This window comes from Rhamphochromis longiceps, linkage group LG15 (assembly GCF_057381845.1).
Source record: "Rhamphochromis longiceps isolate RC_006_pf linkage group LG15, R_longiceps_female_GT1.1, whole genome shotgun sequence".
Classification (NCBI taxonomy): Eukaryota; Metazoa; Chordata; class Actinopteri; order Cichliformes; family Cichlidae; genus Rhamphochromis; species Rhamphochromis longiceps.
Genome location: NC_140571.1, coordinates 3,478,368 through 3,499,549, shown reverse-complemented (window position 1 = coordinate 3,499,549; position 21,182 = coordinate 3,478,368). Strand labels below are relative to the sequence as shown.

Genomic DNA, 21,182 nt, shown 5'->3' with positions numbered 1-21,182 from the left:
AACTTCCTTTTAATCGGAAGAAAACTCCAGCAGAACCAGGCTCAGGGAGGGGCAGTCGCCTTAATAAGATGACTGATTTTTCATGTCTTATATTATTTGATATTAACATAGCTTTGATAAGCTTAGCAGAGCCGGAGCCTAAAGAGCGAGACCAAGAGAGAAAGCTAGCATAGCTCTAGCTAATCTACCTTGTAGCACTTCTAAGGCTTTCTAAATTCGGGCTCTAGCTTTGTATTTAGTATGTTTACACACAAAGAGTGTCTTCTCATTTAACTTTTAGCATCAGAACAGTTTCTCCAGATCTTTACAATCCATGAAAGAACTTGTGGAAACAAATTAAAACAAATTCTGGATCATCAGCTGAATTTTCAGCTAATAATGAAGCTTTAGGCTTCCAACACTTATTACTAATTTAAACACTTACAATCAATCCCCTGACCTTTTTGTACAGTTAACACAAATTTTTCTATGTGTCTGAAGTGAAACCGAAATGGACTGAAGTAGAAAAAGAGCCGATCAAGAACGCTAACTAAGATCATTTTAAACGGTCACTGTGTAACTGCGAGTATCCGTGTGTACCTTGGTGCAGGAGGGGGGGTAATTTAGGTGTAGAATGTCTTCCTCATCACTGGAGCTGACCTAAGAACACAACGGTTAATCATCCACTATCGGGCAGGGACAGGCAGAGTGAGAGAACAAGAGAGGAGCCGGGTGAACAGCTGAATGACACTTTGAGGCATTTGCACTTGTTAAAAGGCAAAAGAAAGAAAGAAGAAAAGAGGAGTCGTACATCAGACAGTTGGAACAAAAGGATATGCTCACCCGAGAGTGGACAACAGAAATCTGCATTTGAAGACGCCTCTTGCTGATTAAGGATTTGAGTTTTACTTCAGTTTTGCCTGCTGTGGTTAAACTCCAGCATTGTGTGTCTGTTTGTGTGCATTTGTGTGTTAGCATGTCCGTTCTGTAAGGACTGTCCTGTTTTTGGATTCGATTGTGAGCGCAAGGGGAGGCCACATGGGGCCTGGGCCTTGTCCGGGATGCCAGCTGCTGCGGTGAAGCCTGCTCTGGACATGGTTGCCGAGGGAGGGGGCGTAGGGGAGCGCGGGGTGTCCCAGTGGGAAGCCTCTGGGCTGGGCCGGCAGAGGCTGCCTCTGCCCTCCCTGAAGGTCCCCAGAGAGCTGCTGCGCAGCTTCCCCCACTCCAAACGGGTTGGATCCTACCTGGTGGGGAAAATGATCAACAAGGGCTCATTTGCCAAAGTGATGGAGGGGCTGCATATCAGCACAGGGGAAAAGGTCAGTGCTTTCTCTCCAATTTGACAATTAGAGAGCAGACATGAAGTGACATGTCACTGACTGGTGGGGTGGCACACTGGCAAAGAAAAAGATCACACACATACAAGATTATGATTACATGCTTACAACTAGTGCCTTGTAACTGATAATTATACACTCTTGGGTTTAAAGAACGTAGTAGTCTGTTATTATTCTTGTTATGTGCACAGAACTCAGTCAGATTCATCCATAACTGCTTATTTCATGACTATGAGGGGTTTTACAAGACAACATTTGCTCAGCAGATTTAAGAGGTCTGAAATGCATCTGTTTCTGTGCAATATGTCTGTCGTTGGTTCCTTTAAAAAGTGCAGACTGATGTTAGAATCGGCGCTCTTTCAGATTAACAAAAAACATGAATTTGCATCTTTGTAAGTACTCTGTGTCTTCCACATCTATTTTTGGTGATATGGCAATCCATCTGCACTCACTGTGCAGGCGAGACTGTGCATGTGTTTCATTAATGTGTTTGTGTGTATCCATAAGTGTAACTTTCACCGGTCACCGAGTCGCTGACCCTGGCAATGTACCTGACCTGGTTGCCTTAGCGATGGCCAAACTCATCTGGGGGGTTGTTGTTCCTCTTAACCCAGTTTACCCTCTGCAGGTAGATACTGTGTTAAGGTGAAAACTGTAAACCTGCAAGCATCCACTGCTGGGGGCCTTTGGATTTCTCTGGAAATGTTTTGTTGACCTAAGCCAGAAATGTTACATGTTTATGACACAGAAACTCACGCATGCAGTAAGACACAGATTTGGTAATAAAATGAGCCCTTTTGATCTTAACTGCTATTTAAACCAACGGTGCTACGTGTCCAAGATGCCAAGATGCATCATTTTTTAATAAATAAAACATTTACTTTGTTTGTCTTTGCAGACTATTTTGGTTGTTTCGTTTTCAAATTTTCTTTTTAGTTCACTTTCAAAAGTTTTTCTTTTTTATAAAAAGAAAGAGTGCAGGATATTGTTTCACTTAGTTGTGTTTTTTATTTTTGGGGGAGGAGGGTATTATTTTATTTCATTTTAATTTTGATATTCAGTTTTAGTCCATTTTAAATGTGCTTGTTTGCCACGATCGTTATTCTGAGGAAAAATAGTTGTACCGAGCACAAATGCTGTTGTTACCAAATATTTAAATATTTTTTCTCATTTCCAACTTAGTGTTGTTGTTTCACCCTATTAAAGTAGTTTTATATGAGTCACAGTTTACAATAATCCTTATTAATCTTACAATGAGTCTACGTGTAGCTTTCCCTTCATTCTCCCTTTAGGCCAATTCTTTTCTGTTTGGCTGCTTCTTATACTGAACAGCAGGTGGGTGGAGCTGCAGTGCTCACAGCCAGTTCCTGAGATCACCATATTAAGGATATTCTCTCTCTGGCATCATACTAAGTGGCAAAAATCTAAACTCGAGCGTTCAGAGCAGTCCGTATCCTGAGCTTTTGAAGGGTTCATGACTATAGGCCGTTGGCTCAAACCTCTGGATGAGTGGAGAAAATGCAGACACAAAAAGTGACAGACCTACGCACCCTACTTCCTTAAAATAAGCCTCTGAAATTTCAACCTAAGTGTGTTACATGTTGGTCATAATAAATATCAGGTTTTCTTACAGTCACCTGTGAACATTTTAATCTATTTTCTATATAAAGCAAAGTGTCTTTGTGTAAATTTCTGTTGATTTCTGGCAAAAACAACAAAACAAAAGAATGTGCATGTGTGCATGTTTGTTCTCAGGTAGCCATTAAGGTGATAGACAAAAAAAAAGCACGACAGGACTCCTATGTACAGAAGAACATGAAGAGGGAGCCTCGCATTCATCAGATGGTGCGACACCCTCATATTGTAGTTCTGCTGGAGGTAAAGACATGAAAATAAAAAATCACAACAACAACAAGTACATATTCACCCATCAACCATTAACATCATCAGAAATACACATACATGAATCCAGAGACATATTTCTATCTCAGTGGTAGATGTTGATTGCAGACAGTAATTGAAAGGTTATTTTATATCTGCTGTGAACCACATATGAATAATCCTGTGCGTCAGACTCTGGAGACTGAGAACAGTTACTACATGGTTATGGAGCTCTGTGCTGGAGGAGACCTGATGGACAGGATCTGTGAGAGGAAGAGGCTGGAGGAGCGGGAGGTGCGGCGCTACACCCGACAGATCCTCTCTGCTGTGGAACACCTGCACAAACACGGCATCGTGCACAGGTCGCTACACGCACGCACGCGCGCACGCACGCACGCACACGCGCACACACACACACACACAGGAGGAGCATGTATGCCTTCGAGGCAGATCTCATCTACAATTTTAGAAGGCTTCTGACTCTGCTCCATGTCTTTATCTAGTCTTCATAGTAAATAGGTGGATTTACTCCATTGCATCGTTCACAGTTCACTCATTTGCATAGAGAAAAGATCAAATGCTTTTTGAACAGTTGTCAAATTGTTATATTACTACAATCGGCTTTAAGTCTCTCATCGAGTAAAACTGATGTCAAAGCAATACAACAGATGTTATTTAGAGCTTCTAAACATGCTGCAAATGGTATCTCTTTATACTAAAATGCAACCGATGATGTAATGATGATGATACTAATGAAAATGATGATGATGATGAACAATCAACAGCTTAGCTGGTGATCAAATAATGAAAAATCTCCTTCTATCTCTCTGACTGTGAACACAGTAGGTCCAGGTCACCTGCTATATAAATATATATGCAAAACATGGAACAGGAACCTCCCTGTGATTAGGAAAATGATTGCACAAAATGTTTTCACATTCTACAACCAGTTACAAGCAGTTGCAACAACAAACTGGTTGCAACCAGTGTTGATCGCACAGCGACTGCACAGGTCACCTGCTGGGAGGCAACCTGTCTCTAAAGAATTGTCTAACTTGGAGTGACTGCAGTCACTCTCAGATAGGTTGGCACAGGTTTGCAAATAACTGTTGCCTAATTTATTAATGCAGACAATTCCCAATATGTTCCCAATAACTTGCCTGTCTGCTCTTTACATTAGGGAACTCAGATCATCTGGTTGCCAGCTGTATTCTACTCTGTGCTCTACTCCCAATAAAAGCAAGGTTGCTGTACATGTACCTCATTTAGCATTTAAATCACAGTCCTGCAGCAACTGTGTATCTACTTGTGGAGGAAATTCTGAACTTCCCTTTCAGATTACTGAGTTTCTGGCTGGAATTTGAATTTCTGTGTAGATGGCAACAGGTTTGCAATGTTCACAGATTTATCACAGATTGGATGTAATCACTCAGTCACCTGATAGCAGACTGATGCTATCTTATGACCGTTTAATCAGTGTCTTGTCACACCGAAGCCACTTTAAGGATGGCAGCTGCCTGCAAGTGGTGTTAAATATTTGTTGATGAGGGAGAGCCAGTCAGAGGAAAGTTGGTTTTAAAGGAGATAAAATGGCCTGTGTCAGGTGGACAGTGAACTGATGGGGCTGTATAAAGACCCATTATAGAATAAATATGGATTATTTTAAACTGTGAATCATGCAAAGCTGCTCTAGTAGAGCCCGCCAATAAAATAAAGGGGGCGGAAATTACTGTAGTAAGTCCACTTTAACATTTTAACTCATACCTGGTTTTGTGCCCGACTCCAACTAAAGCTCAGAATCATAGAAAGAAAAGAAAAGAAAGCTTTTGGGCAACCAGCTGTGAGGCCACAGTGACCCCCAAACCTGATCACTTTTGAGTACATTTAGAATTTAGTGCCAAATTTGAATCTCATATGGCCTTTGACATGTGATCTCCTAAAGCATGTTTGATAGGCGAGTAGAAAATCCTACCAATCGAAAATTACTAAGAAAATATTCTTGTTGAGCCGATTGGTCAAAGATATTTATTTTTAAAAAGGTGGAAAAAAAGAGAGAGAATTAAAAAACGGATCAAAACAAAAAGTTGTTTATATGGTTCAAAGCTTTATGATTCATACACACATCTTGAAAAAGCATGCATATACACGCAGAAAGAAGTTTGCAGGACATTAACAGCCTACAGAGGAGGAAGTGCTGGGCACAGCGCGGTGTGGGAGATGAGAGTTTTATTTTAGTGGTATTTAAGTACGTGTAGGTGTTAGAGACTCAATAGTCTCTCACACACACACTTGCAAAACAGCCGCACACATTATGCACAGCTCTGCGCTTTGGTTTAAGACCTTGGCTCCTCTGAAGGTGGGAATGTGATTACCAGGCAATGACCTCATCATCCTGCGCCGGCGCCATGATTCACACATCATCACAACATCATGGACTTCCTCTCTAATGAAGTCCCTCAACGACGTCGCTCTCAACCCTTCAATGGCACCTCTTTCTGTCACACACACCCACGCGCTCACCTACACGCACGCACTCGCTCACGCGCGCGCGCGCACACACACTGCACCACAATGCCACACAGAGATGATTAAACTGGAAATAAATGGAAATTTTGCACTTAAACGCACCTCCTGCCACCCACGTTCAATAGGTTCACCGCATACATTTTCTCCTTTATGACAATGTCTGCTCTCGCTCTCTCTTGCTCTTTTTTCTCTCTTTCTTCCTCCGCCTCTCTTTGAACTTGTCTCGGGTTGTGTGAGCAGGGTTTTCTGGATTTTTGGTTAGATGAAGGCAGATGAAAGGAGCATGGCGGATTCCCAGGCTGTAGTTTATAGGGGCTCTCTCGCTCCTGACCGCAGATTTTCATTTAGCTTGGTAGTTTTAGTGCATTCAGTGTGGTTGGTGGTGAGGCTGGGGTACTTTCAGGGGAATGAAGCAACTTTTTCAGGTGAACAGAGATATGGTATTTTGGTAAAGAATAAGAGATAAGTCAGAAAAAGGTGACGTGAATTGATTTGAAAATCGAGTGCAGGCTTTTAAGTTTGGGCGATTAGCTTCTTTTCTAAAACATAATCACCAGAGGAGATTATTCTGACAAAAACTCTCTTTTTGAGGATTTTTTCCAAAAGCTTGAGCTCTACCCAAACCCAAATTTAGCGTTTGGGTTATTCCTTTTGCTTCTGTGGGTCCAGTCTGATCCCATCTCATCTGGTCATCTATAAATACACAGAAAAAGCTTAGTGTTGGAGTTCTGAGCAACCACCATGATGTCTGTCAAGTAAATTGCCCCAGAACACTCATCAGCACTGTGTGGAGAAAAATAACTAGAAATTCCTGTAGGATTAAGGACAGAGCCTTATAAAAATGCTACTATGAACCACATTCTTCCTTTGAGACCTAACCGATTTGTCTCTTATTTTCCTTCTCCCCTATTTTCAGAGATTTAAAGATCGAAAACTTCCTTCTGGATGAACACAACAATATAAAGATTGTGGGTATGTTGAAGTTTCGTCACTAACATACTGATTTCAATTATTTACGCTAAACTGTTTTAGCTATCTAAAATTTCTGAAAAGAACTTTGCTGTAAGATGATGATTTCTCCCACAGACTTTGGCCTGAGTAACACCCTGAAGACTGACTCTTTATCTCTGGAGCTCCTCAGCACCCAGTGCGGAAGTCCAGCCTACGCCGCCCCGGAGCTCCTCGCTCACAGGAAGTATGGACCCAAAGTGGATGTGTGGTCTGTGTAAGTGAGAAAGTCTCAGTGTGTCTATCAGAGAAACTCTCTGCTTGGATATTGAACACATTTTTCTATAGTGTTGTAACCGATTATGTAATGATTTTCTCAGTATTTTTCATGTAAATGTGTCGACCGCCTCCTCACATTTTCCCGTTGTGTGTATCTACAGAGGCGTGAGCATGTTTGCAATGCTGACAGGAACTCTGCCCTTCACTGTTGAGCCGTTCAACATCAAACAGCTGCACCAGAAGATGGTCAACGGGGAGATCAGCAGCATCCCCGGTGACATCAGCAAAGGTACCTATCAGAGTGACCGAAACAAAGCTTCTATCATTACCGTATTTAAACAGAATGCAATCATTTGAAAATCTCATAAACCAAAACTTTATTCACAGTAGGACAAAAAAAATGGGACGGGGTTATGTTTACCGCTGGTTAGCACCCCCTCGTCTTTTAACTACATAAATGTCTGGGAACTGAGGAGAGCTGCTGTTGAACTTTCAGGAGAAGAAAGTTGCCTCATTCATGACTGAAATAGGATTGTAGGCTCTGAGCAGTCCTGGGTCTTCTTTGCCATATTTTAGATTTCATAATGTGCTAAATATTTTCACCTGGATTGCAGACAGGTCAGTTCAGCGCCCGGGCTCTTACTACGAAGCCATGTTGTTGGCATAGATGCAGTATGTAGTTTAGTGTTGTCTGGCTGAAATATGCAAGGTTTTTTTTCGTGAAAACGATGTCATCTGGATGCTCTTAAACCTGCGTATCCATCTTTCAGCATTGATCATGCCCAATTCAATTCAATTCAATTCAATTTTATTTATATAGCGCCAAATCACAACAAAAGTCGCCTCAAGGCGCTTCATCCCACAGGCATTGATTGACATCCATATTATCAGAGATCCAGGATTTCAACTGAGTGCTGATTACAAGCTAGATGACTCCTTTACTCATTGCGCTAAGGTGTGCGCTGTCCATGATTTCCAAAAAATTATTTCAAATTTCAACAGGTTTCCACTTTGTCTTTGTCCATTCTAAATCTTTGCATGATAGAGATTTTACCTGCATTTGTGGATGACATGGTGAACTGTGTTAACACACTTGATTTCCGGAAGCGTTGATGAGCCCGTGCATTGATGTCCAAGATAGAATTGTGCCCATCTTTAATGCAGCGCCACCTGAGAAGCCCAAAGATCAGACTTGTCCCTTGCACACAGAGATTCCTCCAGATTTGCTGAATCTTTTGATGATGACATTTACTGCGAATGATGAGGAATTCAAAATCTTCAGTTTCTAGTGAAATTGTTTTGAAACTGTTTCCCAATTTGCAGACACAGTTTTTTGCAGATTGGTGAACCTCTGCCATGATTATTGGGCTTATACTATTAAAAAGCCACTGGGTTAAGTGTAGTTCTGAAGTTGAGTCTTGGAGAATGAAGCGAATGAGAATAAGTGAGTAGACTTAGACATACCAAAGAAATGCCAGATTATATTATGAGCTGATGTAGCTGAAAGTGTTTATTCATTCTGAAACCAATATAAAAACAAGTCTACATGATGATACTTATTAAACCTTTATGGAAGTCGTGTTTTTGCCTTTAGACGTGTCGTAGCATAATAAATCGGAGGAAAGAAACGTTTTACAAACTGCTTACCTCTACCACTTGTCTTCTGCCAAGTCCACAGCAGCCTCAGTGTCCTGTTTCTCTCTACTTTATTTTGGTCTCTCTCTTACACATAGTCCCATCATTACGCTCAGTCATGGCGCCATGTCACCGCAAACAAACATAGCTCCTGTTACTGTGGGGAAAACCAGCACAGCTCCGAGGCTCTGAAACTGTGACGAGATCAGATTAGTGGCTGTACTGCTGCCATGGCCGGGCGTCTGAGACATTCACATTAACTTTTAGACTTTATTCTGCCTCCTAATGGGGCTGTGTGCTTCTAGAGTTTTTAAATTATGCATGAAACCGATTCTTTTTCTCTTCAGCCATGGTAATTCATGAACTTCATGATTTGGTGAAGACTGGCCCGTTTCTTAGCTTACGTGCTTGTCTGGCTTGTTTCTGTGATATCCTTTAAATTATATATCTTTGCTTTCTAGGATTTTCTTTCTAGGCTTCTCTACTTTCATCTTAAGTATATTTTTTTCTTTCATCTGTACCAGTTTGCCAGTTTATGTGTTTGTTGTCTGGAGGAATGACGATTCCACAGGTTCACTGATTAAAATTCATCAATCGTGTGTCTTCCTTTGATCTGTTACAAACAAATTGAGTTGTCCCTGGCTGAGACAGGCGTCTGGCTCTGAACCAAAAGCGAACTGATAGCAGTAAAGTGAACAGAGCAGTCTTGGCTGATGTGTCGTTGAATGTGGCAGCCATCCCGCTTGAACCCATCTGCTCTTTTACACTGTGAAACGTATCTGGAATCCCCATCTGGACTCAAACTATCATCCATGCTTGGCTGCCACAGAACAGCTCTCTGTCACAGGCTGACAGGCTGAATTGGTTCTCCTGAAGGGAAACCCTGCCTCTCTCCTCGCTGTCTGATACAGTTTCACAAGTCACAAAGAGCGAGCAAATTAAGTCGTCAGTACTCTAAGTATGTATCACTTATAAGGTTGCAACAGCAGTGGAAAAGATGGTTCTCGGCCCTGGGCTCATCTGTGATGAGATGTTTATCAAACAGTAACCACAATCCTGCCTGTGATTAACGACCAGCTGATGCACACTGGCTACACAGGTCCTCTCATTTCTATGTCTAATGCTGCTCTTTTCTCTTGACCACAAAGCAGAAAAAAGGACATTTTAACAGTTATCACCTCCTTCATGAGAATCTACCCATGACCTTCCTTTAACAGCTCTTTTAGTTCAGTTCATTGATCCACTATTGATCTACTGGACATTTTCAGAGTAAGGAGAGTGGATATACTGGACAAATCTATCTATCTCTCTATCTGTCTGTCTGATGCATTAATGGGAAGTTAGAAAATGCTTGTAAATTTCTTCGGCTTTCTGAAAATGGGCAATAAAAATTTAAACTCAACCAAATATAGAAATCGCCTGTTTTAAAAAGATTCATCTTTGCAGGTGCTGTGTCATTTGTGTTGTCTCTCCTGGAGCCCGACCCAGCAAAGAGACCCAGCGTTAGAGCTGCCATGGAGGAGAGATGGATAAATGAGGGCTATTCCAAAAAAGCTCTGCACACTCTCTCTCATAAAAACAGGTACAAACACACCTTAACGCATGTGGTGCACATCCAATTCATCAATATACACAAAAGACAATGGTAATGTGTTTGCAAAAAGTGGAACCCTTCTTGTAACGATTGAAATGATTTATACCGTTATTATACTGTAACATAAGAATGTGCATCTGTTCCATGAGAGAAAAGGAGGACACAAAGCCTCTCCTCAGGGAAAGTTCTGCAGCAAACATTACAGTGTGGGTAAAAGAACCAAGAGGGAAATCACTGCGTGTCTGAGAACAAAATGAACATTTTTGTGGTCTGCAGTGTAACAGCTTTGTGTATTATAGCACAACTAAAAAGCTTTTATCACTTTACGCAGAATGGAAATGCAATCATGTATGGCTCCTGCTGGAAATAATGCGTTTTCCGAAATCCGCAGGAATGATGCCACAGTCTGTGAGCGAGAGCCGTTGCAGCCCTGCTCCAAAAATCCTTCAGCTCCAAGTCTTTCTTTGCCACACAGGCCTGTTAGAGCCACTTCTTCTTCTTCCTTCTATTTCTCATTTGTGAGCCTTTTCCAAAGCTTTCTCTTGTTTTCCAGGTTGTCTTCAGAGGATCTCAACTCGACCGTGCTAGAATACATGACAGAGACACTGGGATATTCCCTCTCTGAAATCATACACGTGGTCACAACCAACCGACCCTCGGCCCTCACGGCCTCCTATCACCTGCTGCTCAGCCGACTCAACAGGAGTCAGAGAGGAGCCAAAGCCAGCAAGGTATTCCCGTTATAACACACAGATATACACACAAAGGCCTGAAAACATGAAACACAAAAAACCATCAGTACGAGTGATATATTCATGGTTTGGCATCAACAATGATTAATTTGTCAGAAGCTAGAGAATAACGACTGGAGTCTTCCCAGCAAGAATACATGGAAAGAGAGGAATAACAGTGAATCCCAGACTCCACAACAGGTAATGCTGAGGTCGCCCATCTCACTACTATTATTACTCTCCCTGACATATTGGTTCAATCAACAGTCAGATAAAGTTTTGATCCATTTTAAGTATAAACTGAATTTGGGCCACTCATGTGTGCTTACAGTACATAATAAAGGAACATATAAGTCAAAAACAGCCCACACAGAAAAACTGACCATGCATCTCATTCATTTGATTCACATAGACTGTATATAACACGGACATTACCAGCTGGTTTTTGGACCCGTACTAAAGTCTAGAATTAAAATTCAAAATTCTAATTCAAATACAAATTTTATTTGTCACATACACAGTCATACACAGTACGATATGCAGTGAAATGCTTACACAACTGCTCGTGGCCTAAAGAAAAAAAGAAAGGCTATCAATAAGATAGGAAATAAATATGAAAATTAAAAAGGGTAAATTTAACTAGGAAGGAATAAAATAAAATATAAAAATTAAAGTTAAAAATGAAATAACTGCACAACACAAATTAGAATGAAGGGTAAATTTAACTGGGAAAGAATAAGATCAAATATATGAATTAAAGTTGAAAATAAAATAACTGTACAACAAAATACACAATACACAGTATAGAAATATATAAGAATGTATGAAGAAATATAAATATATATATACACAATAACAGCAGCTGTACAAGTATTAACTGGAAATGAAGAATATAATGACCAGTGTTGTGCAATCCACATTATTTAGTGTCTTGTGCAGTGCAAATATGCTTAAAGTGATTATCATTAGAGGATCACATGCTAACATATCTGCTAACACCAACAAGCTTATTTAACAAGCTGCTTCTGTAAACCCCACAGACACAAACAGCTGCTAATTATTGCTGCTTAAAACACAAAATGCAGCCTTTCTCTCACCATCTCTTTTGTACAGACTTCTTCAACGATTGGCTCTACATGAACACATCAAGTCGAATTATATATCTGTTACATAATTGCACTAAAAACTCCAGAAACCACACACGCGTACAATCAAAATCAAAAACTGCAGAGTTGAAACCGGGCAGAAAGATAGAGGCAGCAACCACCTGTCAATCAAAGTAGCCATGTCCTAAATAATGCAATGCTTTTTGCATTGGCTTTAATTTTTTTTAGTTTTTAAGGCAACATTGTGGTACAAACTAGTGTCAGGTAGTGTGTTTCAGTATCATACATGTATTGTTGGTTTTATATTCCTCTTTCATCATCCTGACAACCAATCACTGATCAACCTTCAGAATGAACCAACCAATGAAAAAAGCTTGAAGCAGCTGAGCAAGCCTCTGAGGAACCAACAGGCAAGTGAATTTAAGAGCAGCAGAAAGAGGACTGAGAACCTGCACAGAGAGGGTGACGAGAATCGGTCACCTTCTCCTTCTCTACCCCAGCTTCCTCACTCTGCCTCTCCGTCCTTACCCCCTCATCTCCCCTCTCCTTCCCCTGCACCTCTGTCTGCAGAGGAGAGGGCTACTGATGAGGAGACCTTAGATGCCAGAGAGACACTGTTTGCAGAAGGTGAGGAGGGCATTAAATACAAATGCTGCATGCAGTGACAGTATAATACAATGTCAACTATACTATACTTTTATCTCGTTGTATTTTAGTAACTGTTTTTGGAGACAGGGAACTCGTCCACCTTTCTCCTCCTAAAAACTCCACATCTCAACTCTGTGACTCCGCCCCTTGCCAAGTTCCCTTACCTGCAGAGCCAATCAGAGATACTAGCACGTCAAGACCAGTCCGAAATACGCACCTGCTCAGGACTACTCAGTCAGATGGTGCTGCAGACCCCGTGTCAGACTGCTTCAAAGGCACCCGACGCCAGGAAGATTCTAATCACCTGAGCATCAATGAGCGACTGGAGAAGCTGCAGACGTTTTATTCATCCGAGAAGAACGGCACGTCTCCCAGGACGCTCCTGGACACTGACACGCGCACCACACACTCCTCAGACAGAGGCCACTTGGGTTCTGTTGAGGCGTCACAGACATCGCCCTCTTCCCCCCTCCCACTCCTCAACAACGTGGCGCTTAAAGACGGGCGGGGAAGGAAGATGACATGGGCAGGGCTGACCCGACCCGGGCCCCCGAGACTCCTTGTGAATGGGTCTAAACCTCCTGCTCTCCCCTCACAAAGACAACATACTCTGGTCTTCAAGAACCTCAGGCAGGAGAGGGGAAGGAGGAAAGAGCTGTCTGCAGCACGAGGAGAGAGAGTAGCAGGAGGGATAAATGGAGCCAAGAGGAACTCAATTCAGTTGCGCTCGTCTCTCCAGCGTCGCGTGGCAGACCTGAACCTTCCACTGCTTTCTGCAGGCCTGCAGGGGAAACCTGACAGGAAGAGTCAGCTACACAGCATGGACTACTGACACAAAGATGACAGGATCTGATAGTATTTCAGGGACAGTAACTAAAGAAGTATTCAGTAAATACTGGTGTCAACAGAAATAATAGCGAGCAACAGTTATTTGGAACAGATTTAAATGGCAGCTACAGAAAAGTACAATCCTAACGATATTACTTTCTCACTCTGCTGTTCTCTTCATGCCTTTTCTCACCAGCAGGGTCAGTGCTGCAGTGCCAAAGCTTTCAACTCTTAACAATAAGCTAGTCATAGAACTCCAGTGTCCATCAACAAGACTTTGGCTGAGCACCTATCAAGCATGTTGTTCTTGAATTTCGACGTGCTGATCTCCACTGACACAAAGTCAAAGGCAGAATTTAAAATGATGATTTTTTTGCTTTGTTTGTATTCACTCTTATGAAATAGATTTTTGTACTGACAGTGAAAGTAAAAGCAATCCTTGATACTGGTTAATGTTTTTATGTGCTTTCTTTTTCAAAGTTATTGTTGCCATAAGAAAAGAAAAAAACAGTCACACAAAGAATACAAATATTTTTATTTATTTATTTTGTGGTCTGTGTCAGATGTACACTAAACCATTATCATGGTTAAAAGAAGTGATAATATGAAAACATGATGATCATAACAAGAAATATATTATAAATCTAATTTAGGAAATAATCTATCCCTCAGATTCATCTTTAACTCTTCTTACTCCATCTTCTTCCGATTATCCGGCCCCAGGTCGTGCTTTTTTTGGACCAATGTCTCACTTGGTGAGAGGAATAAAAAATGTTTGTGAGCACAAACAAATATCAGTTTGTGACTATTTGATTGACGAATATCTTGCCAATCAAATAGTCAAGCTTGACAAGGGTAGTAGAAAAAAGCACAGGGGTAATACATTGTATATGCAAGTATATGTCTATTATTTTAATAAATTGCTAGTTGGTTCTTAGGCAACATTATAACATCATAACACATCATGCAAGTTTTGCGGTCATAAATTAGACGTTATTGCCATGAAATTAAATGCTATTATAAGGTGCTGTAAGTGCATAATGACTACACAATTTAGTGTATTGTGATATTATCATGTTGCAACATAATGACATCATAATATCTGATCTAGATAAGAACCTTCAGGGGCCTACTGACGCAAAGATGAGAAGACTTGGAAGTGCACCTGTGCGCCATTTTCGGTTGTTCAACTCCTGTATAGTAGGAGTTCACAGACAAACAGAAAGTTTCTGTATTATGGTAAAATTATAGGCACTAAGCACCCATATGATTTACGCCCTGACTAGTATCGGGCTGACAGATGCTAAAGGTTACTGTGCTTTAAAATCATAAAATTTAAGCTCTTACATGACACAAAGTTGTTGTTCTGAATGCACCTTCATATACAGAGCTATCATTAGGGCTGTATCGTCACTGATTTCTAGAATCAATTAGACTCTGATTCACAAGGTTCTGATTTGATCCACGAGTCGATTCAATTTGAATCAGAGAAATTTTGCCTCAGACAGTCAGAAGCATTATAATTCTGATCATTTATCAGTACATATCCATATTTTTATATCTATAAAAAGAAAGCTGACACTTGCGAGACTTTATCAGAGGTGTGAGCATCACAGCAGATGCCTGTGAAGGAGATGAAGGAGATTTTCCCGGCCTGGCTTTTTATAGCAGATAACCTTCAAAATATTCTGCAGTAGAACAAAAACGGAAGAAAACCATGAACCAACATATAAACATTACCTGATGCTGCTGAAGTGAAGCAGAGCAACGTTACAAAGGTTTGATTAGAAACACAGCTAAGCATTTTTCAATTTTGCATCATTTTAAAAAGTTAAAATTTCTTTAGTATTGAACAGCAGACATGAGACTTTCTTCAGGGAAGTCAGTTAAATTTAAGCAAGCAATAATGCAGAAAACAGATTTTTAGATGGGAAACTGTTCTTGAAGTACACTGAAGGGTGCAGGAAGTGTGATTTTATCATGGTGGAAGCAAAACACCAAAAGTCAGAGGGACTTCGTGACGATGTTTATGTGAAGCGAAATCTGAAGCGCAGTTTGGATCGTCTTTGGCTGCTGGTTCAATCAGTTTTGGTTGGAGAGTGATAAAACCTGCAGCTTCAGACTCGAGCACAAAAAAGTCGTAAACACAAAGCGCGAACCCGCCGACGCATCAGAATCAGTGAGCTGTCGGCCCCGACGGCGTGTCCGTGTACCTGCCGTCGGGTGAGAAAGCGTCGGGTCCGCGCTTTGTGTTTACGTCTGATTACGTCTGACACCCGATTTAGCTGTTTAGTGGTTGTCGAAATTTAGTGAGGTTTAACCTGAGATTCTCGTGTTTCGGGCAAAATAAATGTATATTTAAAAAGTCAGCAATGTTTTCTCCCCAAATCTCTGGCTTGTGCCACCCCAAGTCTAGGATCTGCGGATCATTAATATTCAGGACAAAGATGTAGAAGAATCTGGTTGCTGCTTGGTGGCTCTCAATAATTCAGGGACCGTCATCTGATACTTTTGTTTGCGAGTGTGTGTATTGGTGAGGTGGATGTTCTGTGTGTGCCCACTATGGACAGATTGAACCCACTGAGCTGGATACATTTCGAACTCCAGTTACCTCTCTGGCTACTTAACAGTGATATGAACCAGTAAGCTCTGATACTGTTATCAGACATGAGCACACATTCAAGCTGTACAATAGTAGAGTAACAGTAAAGCTGCCAAGTAAAGTAAGCCTATGTAAATAAAGGTGCATAACATTGAAAACAAAATATGTTATTTCAGTATAACTCTATAATGAAACTATATTAGCTCTTTGGATTAAATTAACATAAAAAGATCCATAATGCTTGTTTTGGATGCTGGAAATGTTGGTGTGAGTAAACAAGCATTAGTAACCCTCACCCGTTTAGAAATGACTTCAGTCACACTGATTCTGAATAAACCATGCGCACAACAATTTGGATGAACGTGGTATGGAAATTCAATTAAAAATGCATGCTGCACCTACAGATGTATCCATAGCTACTGGAACGTTGCATTTGCATGCATGCCACAGGAAATGTCATGTGATGAGCATCATGCCATTAACAAAGGCTTTCAAAGGTGTTAGAGAACATAGAGTTCAAGCTCTACTGGCTTCATGCAGGAAAAGTTAGACTTTCCACAACCAGTGGTATAAAAGGGTCCATTTAGGTCAGAATGACATCCGAGGGTCAACGTGAAGCTCTGTGAGGTCTTTTGCACTAACTACACACACTTTCTGAAAGTGGAATGGGAAATAGTAAAAGATCAGGATTATACATGCTTTATGGACAGCTGTAATATAAGGTCTCTGAGACATTTACATCTGTTGGATACGGTGGCCCGGAGAGGCCAAACAGACTGCAACTTAATAAAACACCAGCAATAAGAAAAACGCTGCAAAAGCACACAAAACACAACGGAAATAGGGAAAAACAGATTGCCAATAGCACAAGGGAAGTGTTTATGGGGAAACAATAACCCGACGGACCAGTTGCAGGAACCAAAATATGCTAAGAATTGCGCTGGGAGACACTTAAAAGAAGTGGAGGATCTATCACTCTTGTGAGGAAAGAAAAGATGAGAGGTAAGTGTGTTAGCCTAACTATTAGCCTAAAAATCCATCATCAGTATTTTATGAATCATGATAAAACACACCTACCATGTTTTGGGTTCCTGCAATTGGTCCGTCGGGTTATTGTCTCCCCAGAAACACTTCCCTAGTGTTTTTTCCTATTTCTGTTTTCGTTTTTCCAATTTCCGTTGTGTTTTGTGTGCTTTTGCAGCGTTTTTCTTATTGCTGGTGTCTTAAGTTGCAGTCCGTTTGGCCTCTCAGGGCCACCGGACCCAAGCAGATGCTTACATACTGCTGATGAAGAGGGTGAGTACCCACAAAAAGATGCTATTCAGCTGCTGTTCAGTGACATTTAAAGCTGTCTGTAAACACATCTGCAAGCACAGTCGTGAGAACAAGAACGTTTTCTCAGGACTCTGTGCACTCCCAAGAAAAGTAAAATCCATGATTCAATAACTTGTAGAACCACCTTTAGCAGCGATTGCTGAGATGCAGCTCCTGAGTTTTTAAAAAGCATTGCATAATCTGACCTTGAAGTGAGTTTGCTGGGACGTCCAATCCTGGGAATATCTGAGATAACACACACCTGAAGGTTATGGCCCATTTGGTAAGATGCTATAGGGATGGTTGCTTGTGGTCAAGGGCAGTTAGTCATGTGTGCTCATTTAGTTAAAATTGTTCAGACATCAAACATGCCTGGACTTGTCTCCCTGCAACTTCTTTTGATGTTTGCTGTTTTTTGTTAAGTTAGTTAAATATTAGAGAAGCATTAGAAACAGCAGCCGTGAGCTTTCTGAACCCAGCAGATGTGTCTTAAATCTTTTTTTCACTCATTATTTCCCTCCAGTCTCCCTTCTTTCCTCATTTGTCTTTGTACCCATTTATAAAGTCATTGTAAATTTCTTGTCTTAACTAGCATTTGTTCACACCACCCTCTGTGGATCAGTGTCTTTGTCTTTACTAAATTGCTATGCAACAATGTGGTCTCGTTAGATTGCTTTTGATTGTCTGTGCACAAAAAGTTGTCTCCGTGCAGACTAATCCTGAGGGAGAATCGTGTATTTAAAAGCTGCAGAAAAGAGCCCACAAAAAAACCTAACGTACCCTGATTGTACTTGTAAGCTGAAGCCTTCATGTCTGCGTATGTGTGTGTGCCTGCGTGCGCGTACACTGTGAACGCATAATACCACCGTCTACAGTCTACAGCTCAGTTCATCTGTTAATGACTGATGAGAGATGTCCCCAGATGATCCCAGAACAAATGCAGGATTAAGAGCTGATACAAAACCACAAATATGTACAATAGACAAGAATATTGTATCGCTATCATGCATGAAAGAGAAGAACTCATCCACTCAGCTACCCCCCCTCGAATATCATGATATGACACAGATTTTTAAATTGCTAGTAACGATGACACTGATATGGAAAATACTAACTGGTGGTGAGCTGGAGGCCACAGGGGTTACAGGTGCAGTGCTTATGGAATGAAATGGATGGTGTTACTCCATTAGCACTTCAATAGTCTTGGGTGTCTCTGAGCATAATCGCTGTGTCCATCACGGTGTTTGCGTGCGCGCCTGTGTGTGCCAGTCTGGGTAACCCTGTGTTCCGGCGTGTCTAGTTTCTAATGATGGTCATCCATAATTGAGAGTCACCTCGCAGTGGAGGGCCGGGAACAGTCCAGGGTGGCGCGGTGGTTAACTGGGCTCCAGCTGCTCACCGTGAGCGTCCGTATATGAGTCACGGGGGGTCAGCGGTGCACAAAACGCCCAGCACCGCAGGGCAGCAACCTGAGCCCAGGGCAGTTTAATTGATGCCACCTCTGATTAACTGTCAGTTGGGCATCAACACCAGCTAATTCACTAAAGGACGTCCTGACCAGAGACGTTTTAACCTCGGCGCGTGGGAGCCGCCCTCAGCTTAAACACACGTCGACTTTCAAAGCGCGGTAGATCATCGGAGAATGGGGAGAAAATCCTGTTTGTCCATGAAGCACATCAAAATCCTACAGTACAGCACTGTAAAAGTTTAAGGTCAGGGATGGATGGACAGACACCTTTAATATCTGAATTGGGTTCAGTGAGAATCACTTCAGTCTTTTAACTTCTCTCTGCCATGTAAAGCTTCTCTTATCTTTCCTGCAATGAAAATAAAGGCTAATGAAATCTTTTTACTAAAGTGTCTCATCATCTACATAACAAAACATGACATGAAAAAAGCTTCCTCTCTAGAGGTCGTCATTTACATTTATATTCACTAAACATTCAAACTTACTAACATTTTATCACATCTAAGCCAATAAAAACAATATTTTAAGTGAACTGTTCATTATAAAATATTATTGGCACTCATAAACAGTAAGAGATGCCGCTACAGGTGCACAGTTTATGTCAACCTAGTAAAAGTCCATACATTTGTTTCTAATAAGCAGACAGTTAAAATTAGTCAGTTATCTGTTTTACATGTTCCTGGGTGGATTTGAGAACAATCAAGTGTGCAGTTGTAATTGTTACTCATTCATTAGCAAATATAATTAAAGACAAAGTTTTTTCCACCTGGTCCCACAGAAGCTGTGCTGTTTAATGGATTAGAGCTCAGCTCAGTCTAAAAGAATTCTTCACTGAAAATGATTTTAAAATTCATGGCTTCAGAAAGTGGCCCCAAGGACTCACGTTTTGACAATATTAATAATGTGACTGGAAGACTGAGCACATGGATCGACCCAGCAGAAGTCCCCTGCTTTAGGATTAGGTTCAGGAAACTAAAGCTTCTTTCTTTGTGACTTCTTGGTCTTTTTTCAGTTTGCTAATGCTGTGAATCAACCACAGCTATCAAAGAGGCCAGCTTTAAACTTTTTTAGCATTTCAAGCAAAAAGACTGTGAGATTTTAAAGGATTAATATATTTCTCCATAAAGTGTGGAACTCGTTTGGTGCACAGATGTTAATAGGTATAAATGATCGACTGAAAATGAGTGATCATCTGTAATTTATTCCCCCCCACTCTTCTGTAACACTTCTGCAACCAGGCCGCTGTTCCCAGACAATCAAGTTGATCTCGTGTTTAATGTGCCAACAGTCTCCCGGCTTGCTCTTTGTTTGAATGAATCATTGCTTCGTGAAAAAGATCTTGGGGAGCTGCCAGCTGTTTTGACAGGCAGGACTCAGCACCTATGCACAATGGAGAGGCCGGCCCGACGCGCCTCCACATTCAAACATACAGCTCTGTGAGCTACAAGCATTTATTAAAGGCAAACTTGCCACAGACTCTGCCTCTTTGATGTTCTCTGGCAGCTGCCCTAATGACTTTAAGCATTTCAGATTTCTCTTTGTTTGAAAGTTTTCATTCATTTTCAATCAGTACTCTGCCTCTTAAACTTCCCCGTGAGATTTATTTTTACAGTCTTTCTGTGAGCGCAAAGCTGATAAAAACCAAAAACACACAAACTTTTTGCTATCAGACAAACTTGCATGCAAGGACACATCAATTACTAATGAAGTCTGTTAGAGAGAGCAGAGCCACATAAGTCAGGGGTGTTGAGTTCGGCACATTTTGTTCATACTACGAAGAAGACTTTAAAATGCCAACGTGTGAAGCTCATTTTGTGGAGAACTGTGTGCTGAAACAATTCTTTTATAGTTCTCAACTGTCTGGTCCACTCTACGCAAGTAAAACTGCAACATCTGCTGAGCTACAGCGCCATCTGCTGGATGAGCTGCATAATGCACAAGGATGGGCCAGTTCCTACCTTTGATATTTCATCTCTGAGGCACACACAGCGCTAGAAATGTGCAATGAATTGAACTCACTTGAACAGCATAGCTCCCAGGTATTAACCAGGGTATGTTTAATTGTTTTCCTTATTCCACTCAAATGTAATTGTGTTGCAGATTGTCGGAGTTCATTCGACCACAGTTTGACTGGAGAACAGCTGCAGACATGTTGAATTCATTGCATGGGCAAAACTGTGGATGATTTAATCCACATATTAGTTCATTCCACTTCTTAACTTTTAGTTTCACTATTTTTCTTTCCACATGTGACTCAGCAGTGTAGCGATTTACACATCTGCCTGTCAAGCGACCGATCGCTGGTT

General features: G+C 41.2%; 1 protein-coding gene across 1 annotated transcript; it reads left to right on the top strand.

The window, feature by feature from the left end:
* The first annotated feature begins 703 nt into the window (after positions 1-703).
* On the top strand, positions 704-13,934 carry LOC146651811 (hormonally up-regulated neu tumor-associated kinase). Its single transcript, XM_085383152.1, has 11 exons — positions 704-1,298; positions 3,072-3,194; positions 3,390-3,559; positions 6,640-6,695; positions 6,810-6,948; positions 7,112-7,239; positions 10,032-10,167; positions 10,733-10,910; positions 11,028-11,111; positions 12,367-12,643; positions 12,733-13,934. The coding sequence occupies exons 1-11, from the start codon at positions 1,041-1,043 to the stop codon at positions 13,494-13,496; spliced, it is 2,313 nt and encodes a 770-aa protein (XP_085239278.1). The 5' UTR covers positions 704-1,040; the 3' UTR covers positions 13,497-13,934.
* The last annotated feature ends 7,248 nt before the right edge of the window (positions 13,935-21,182 follow it).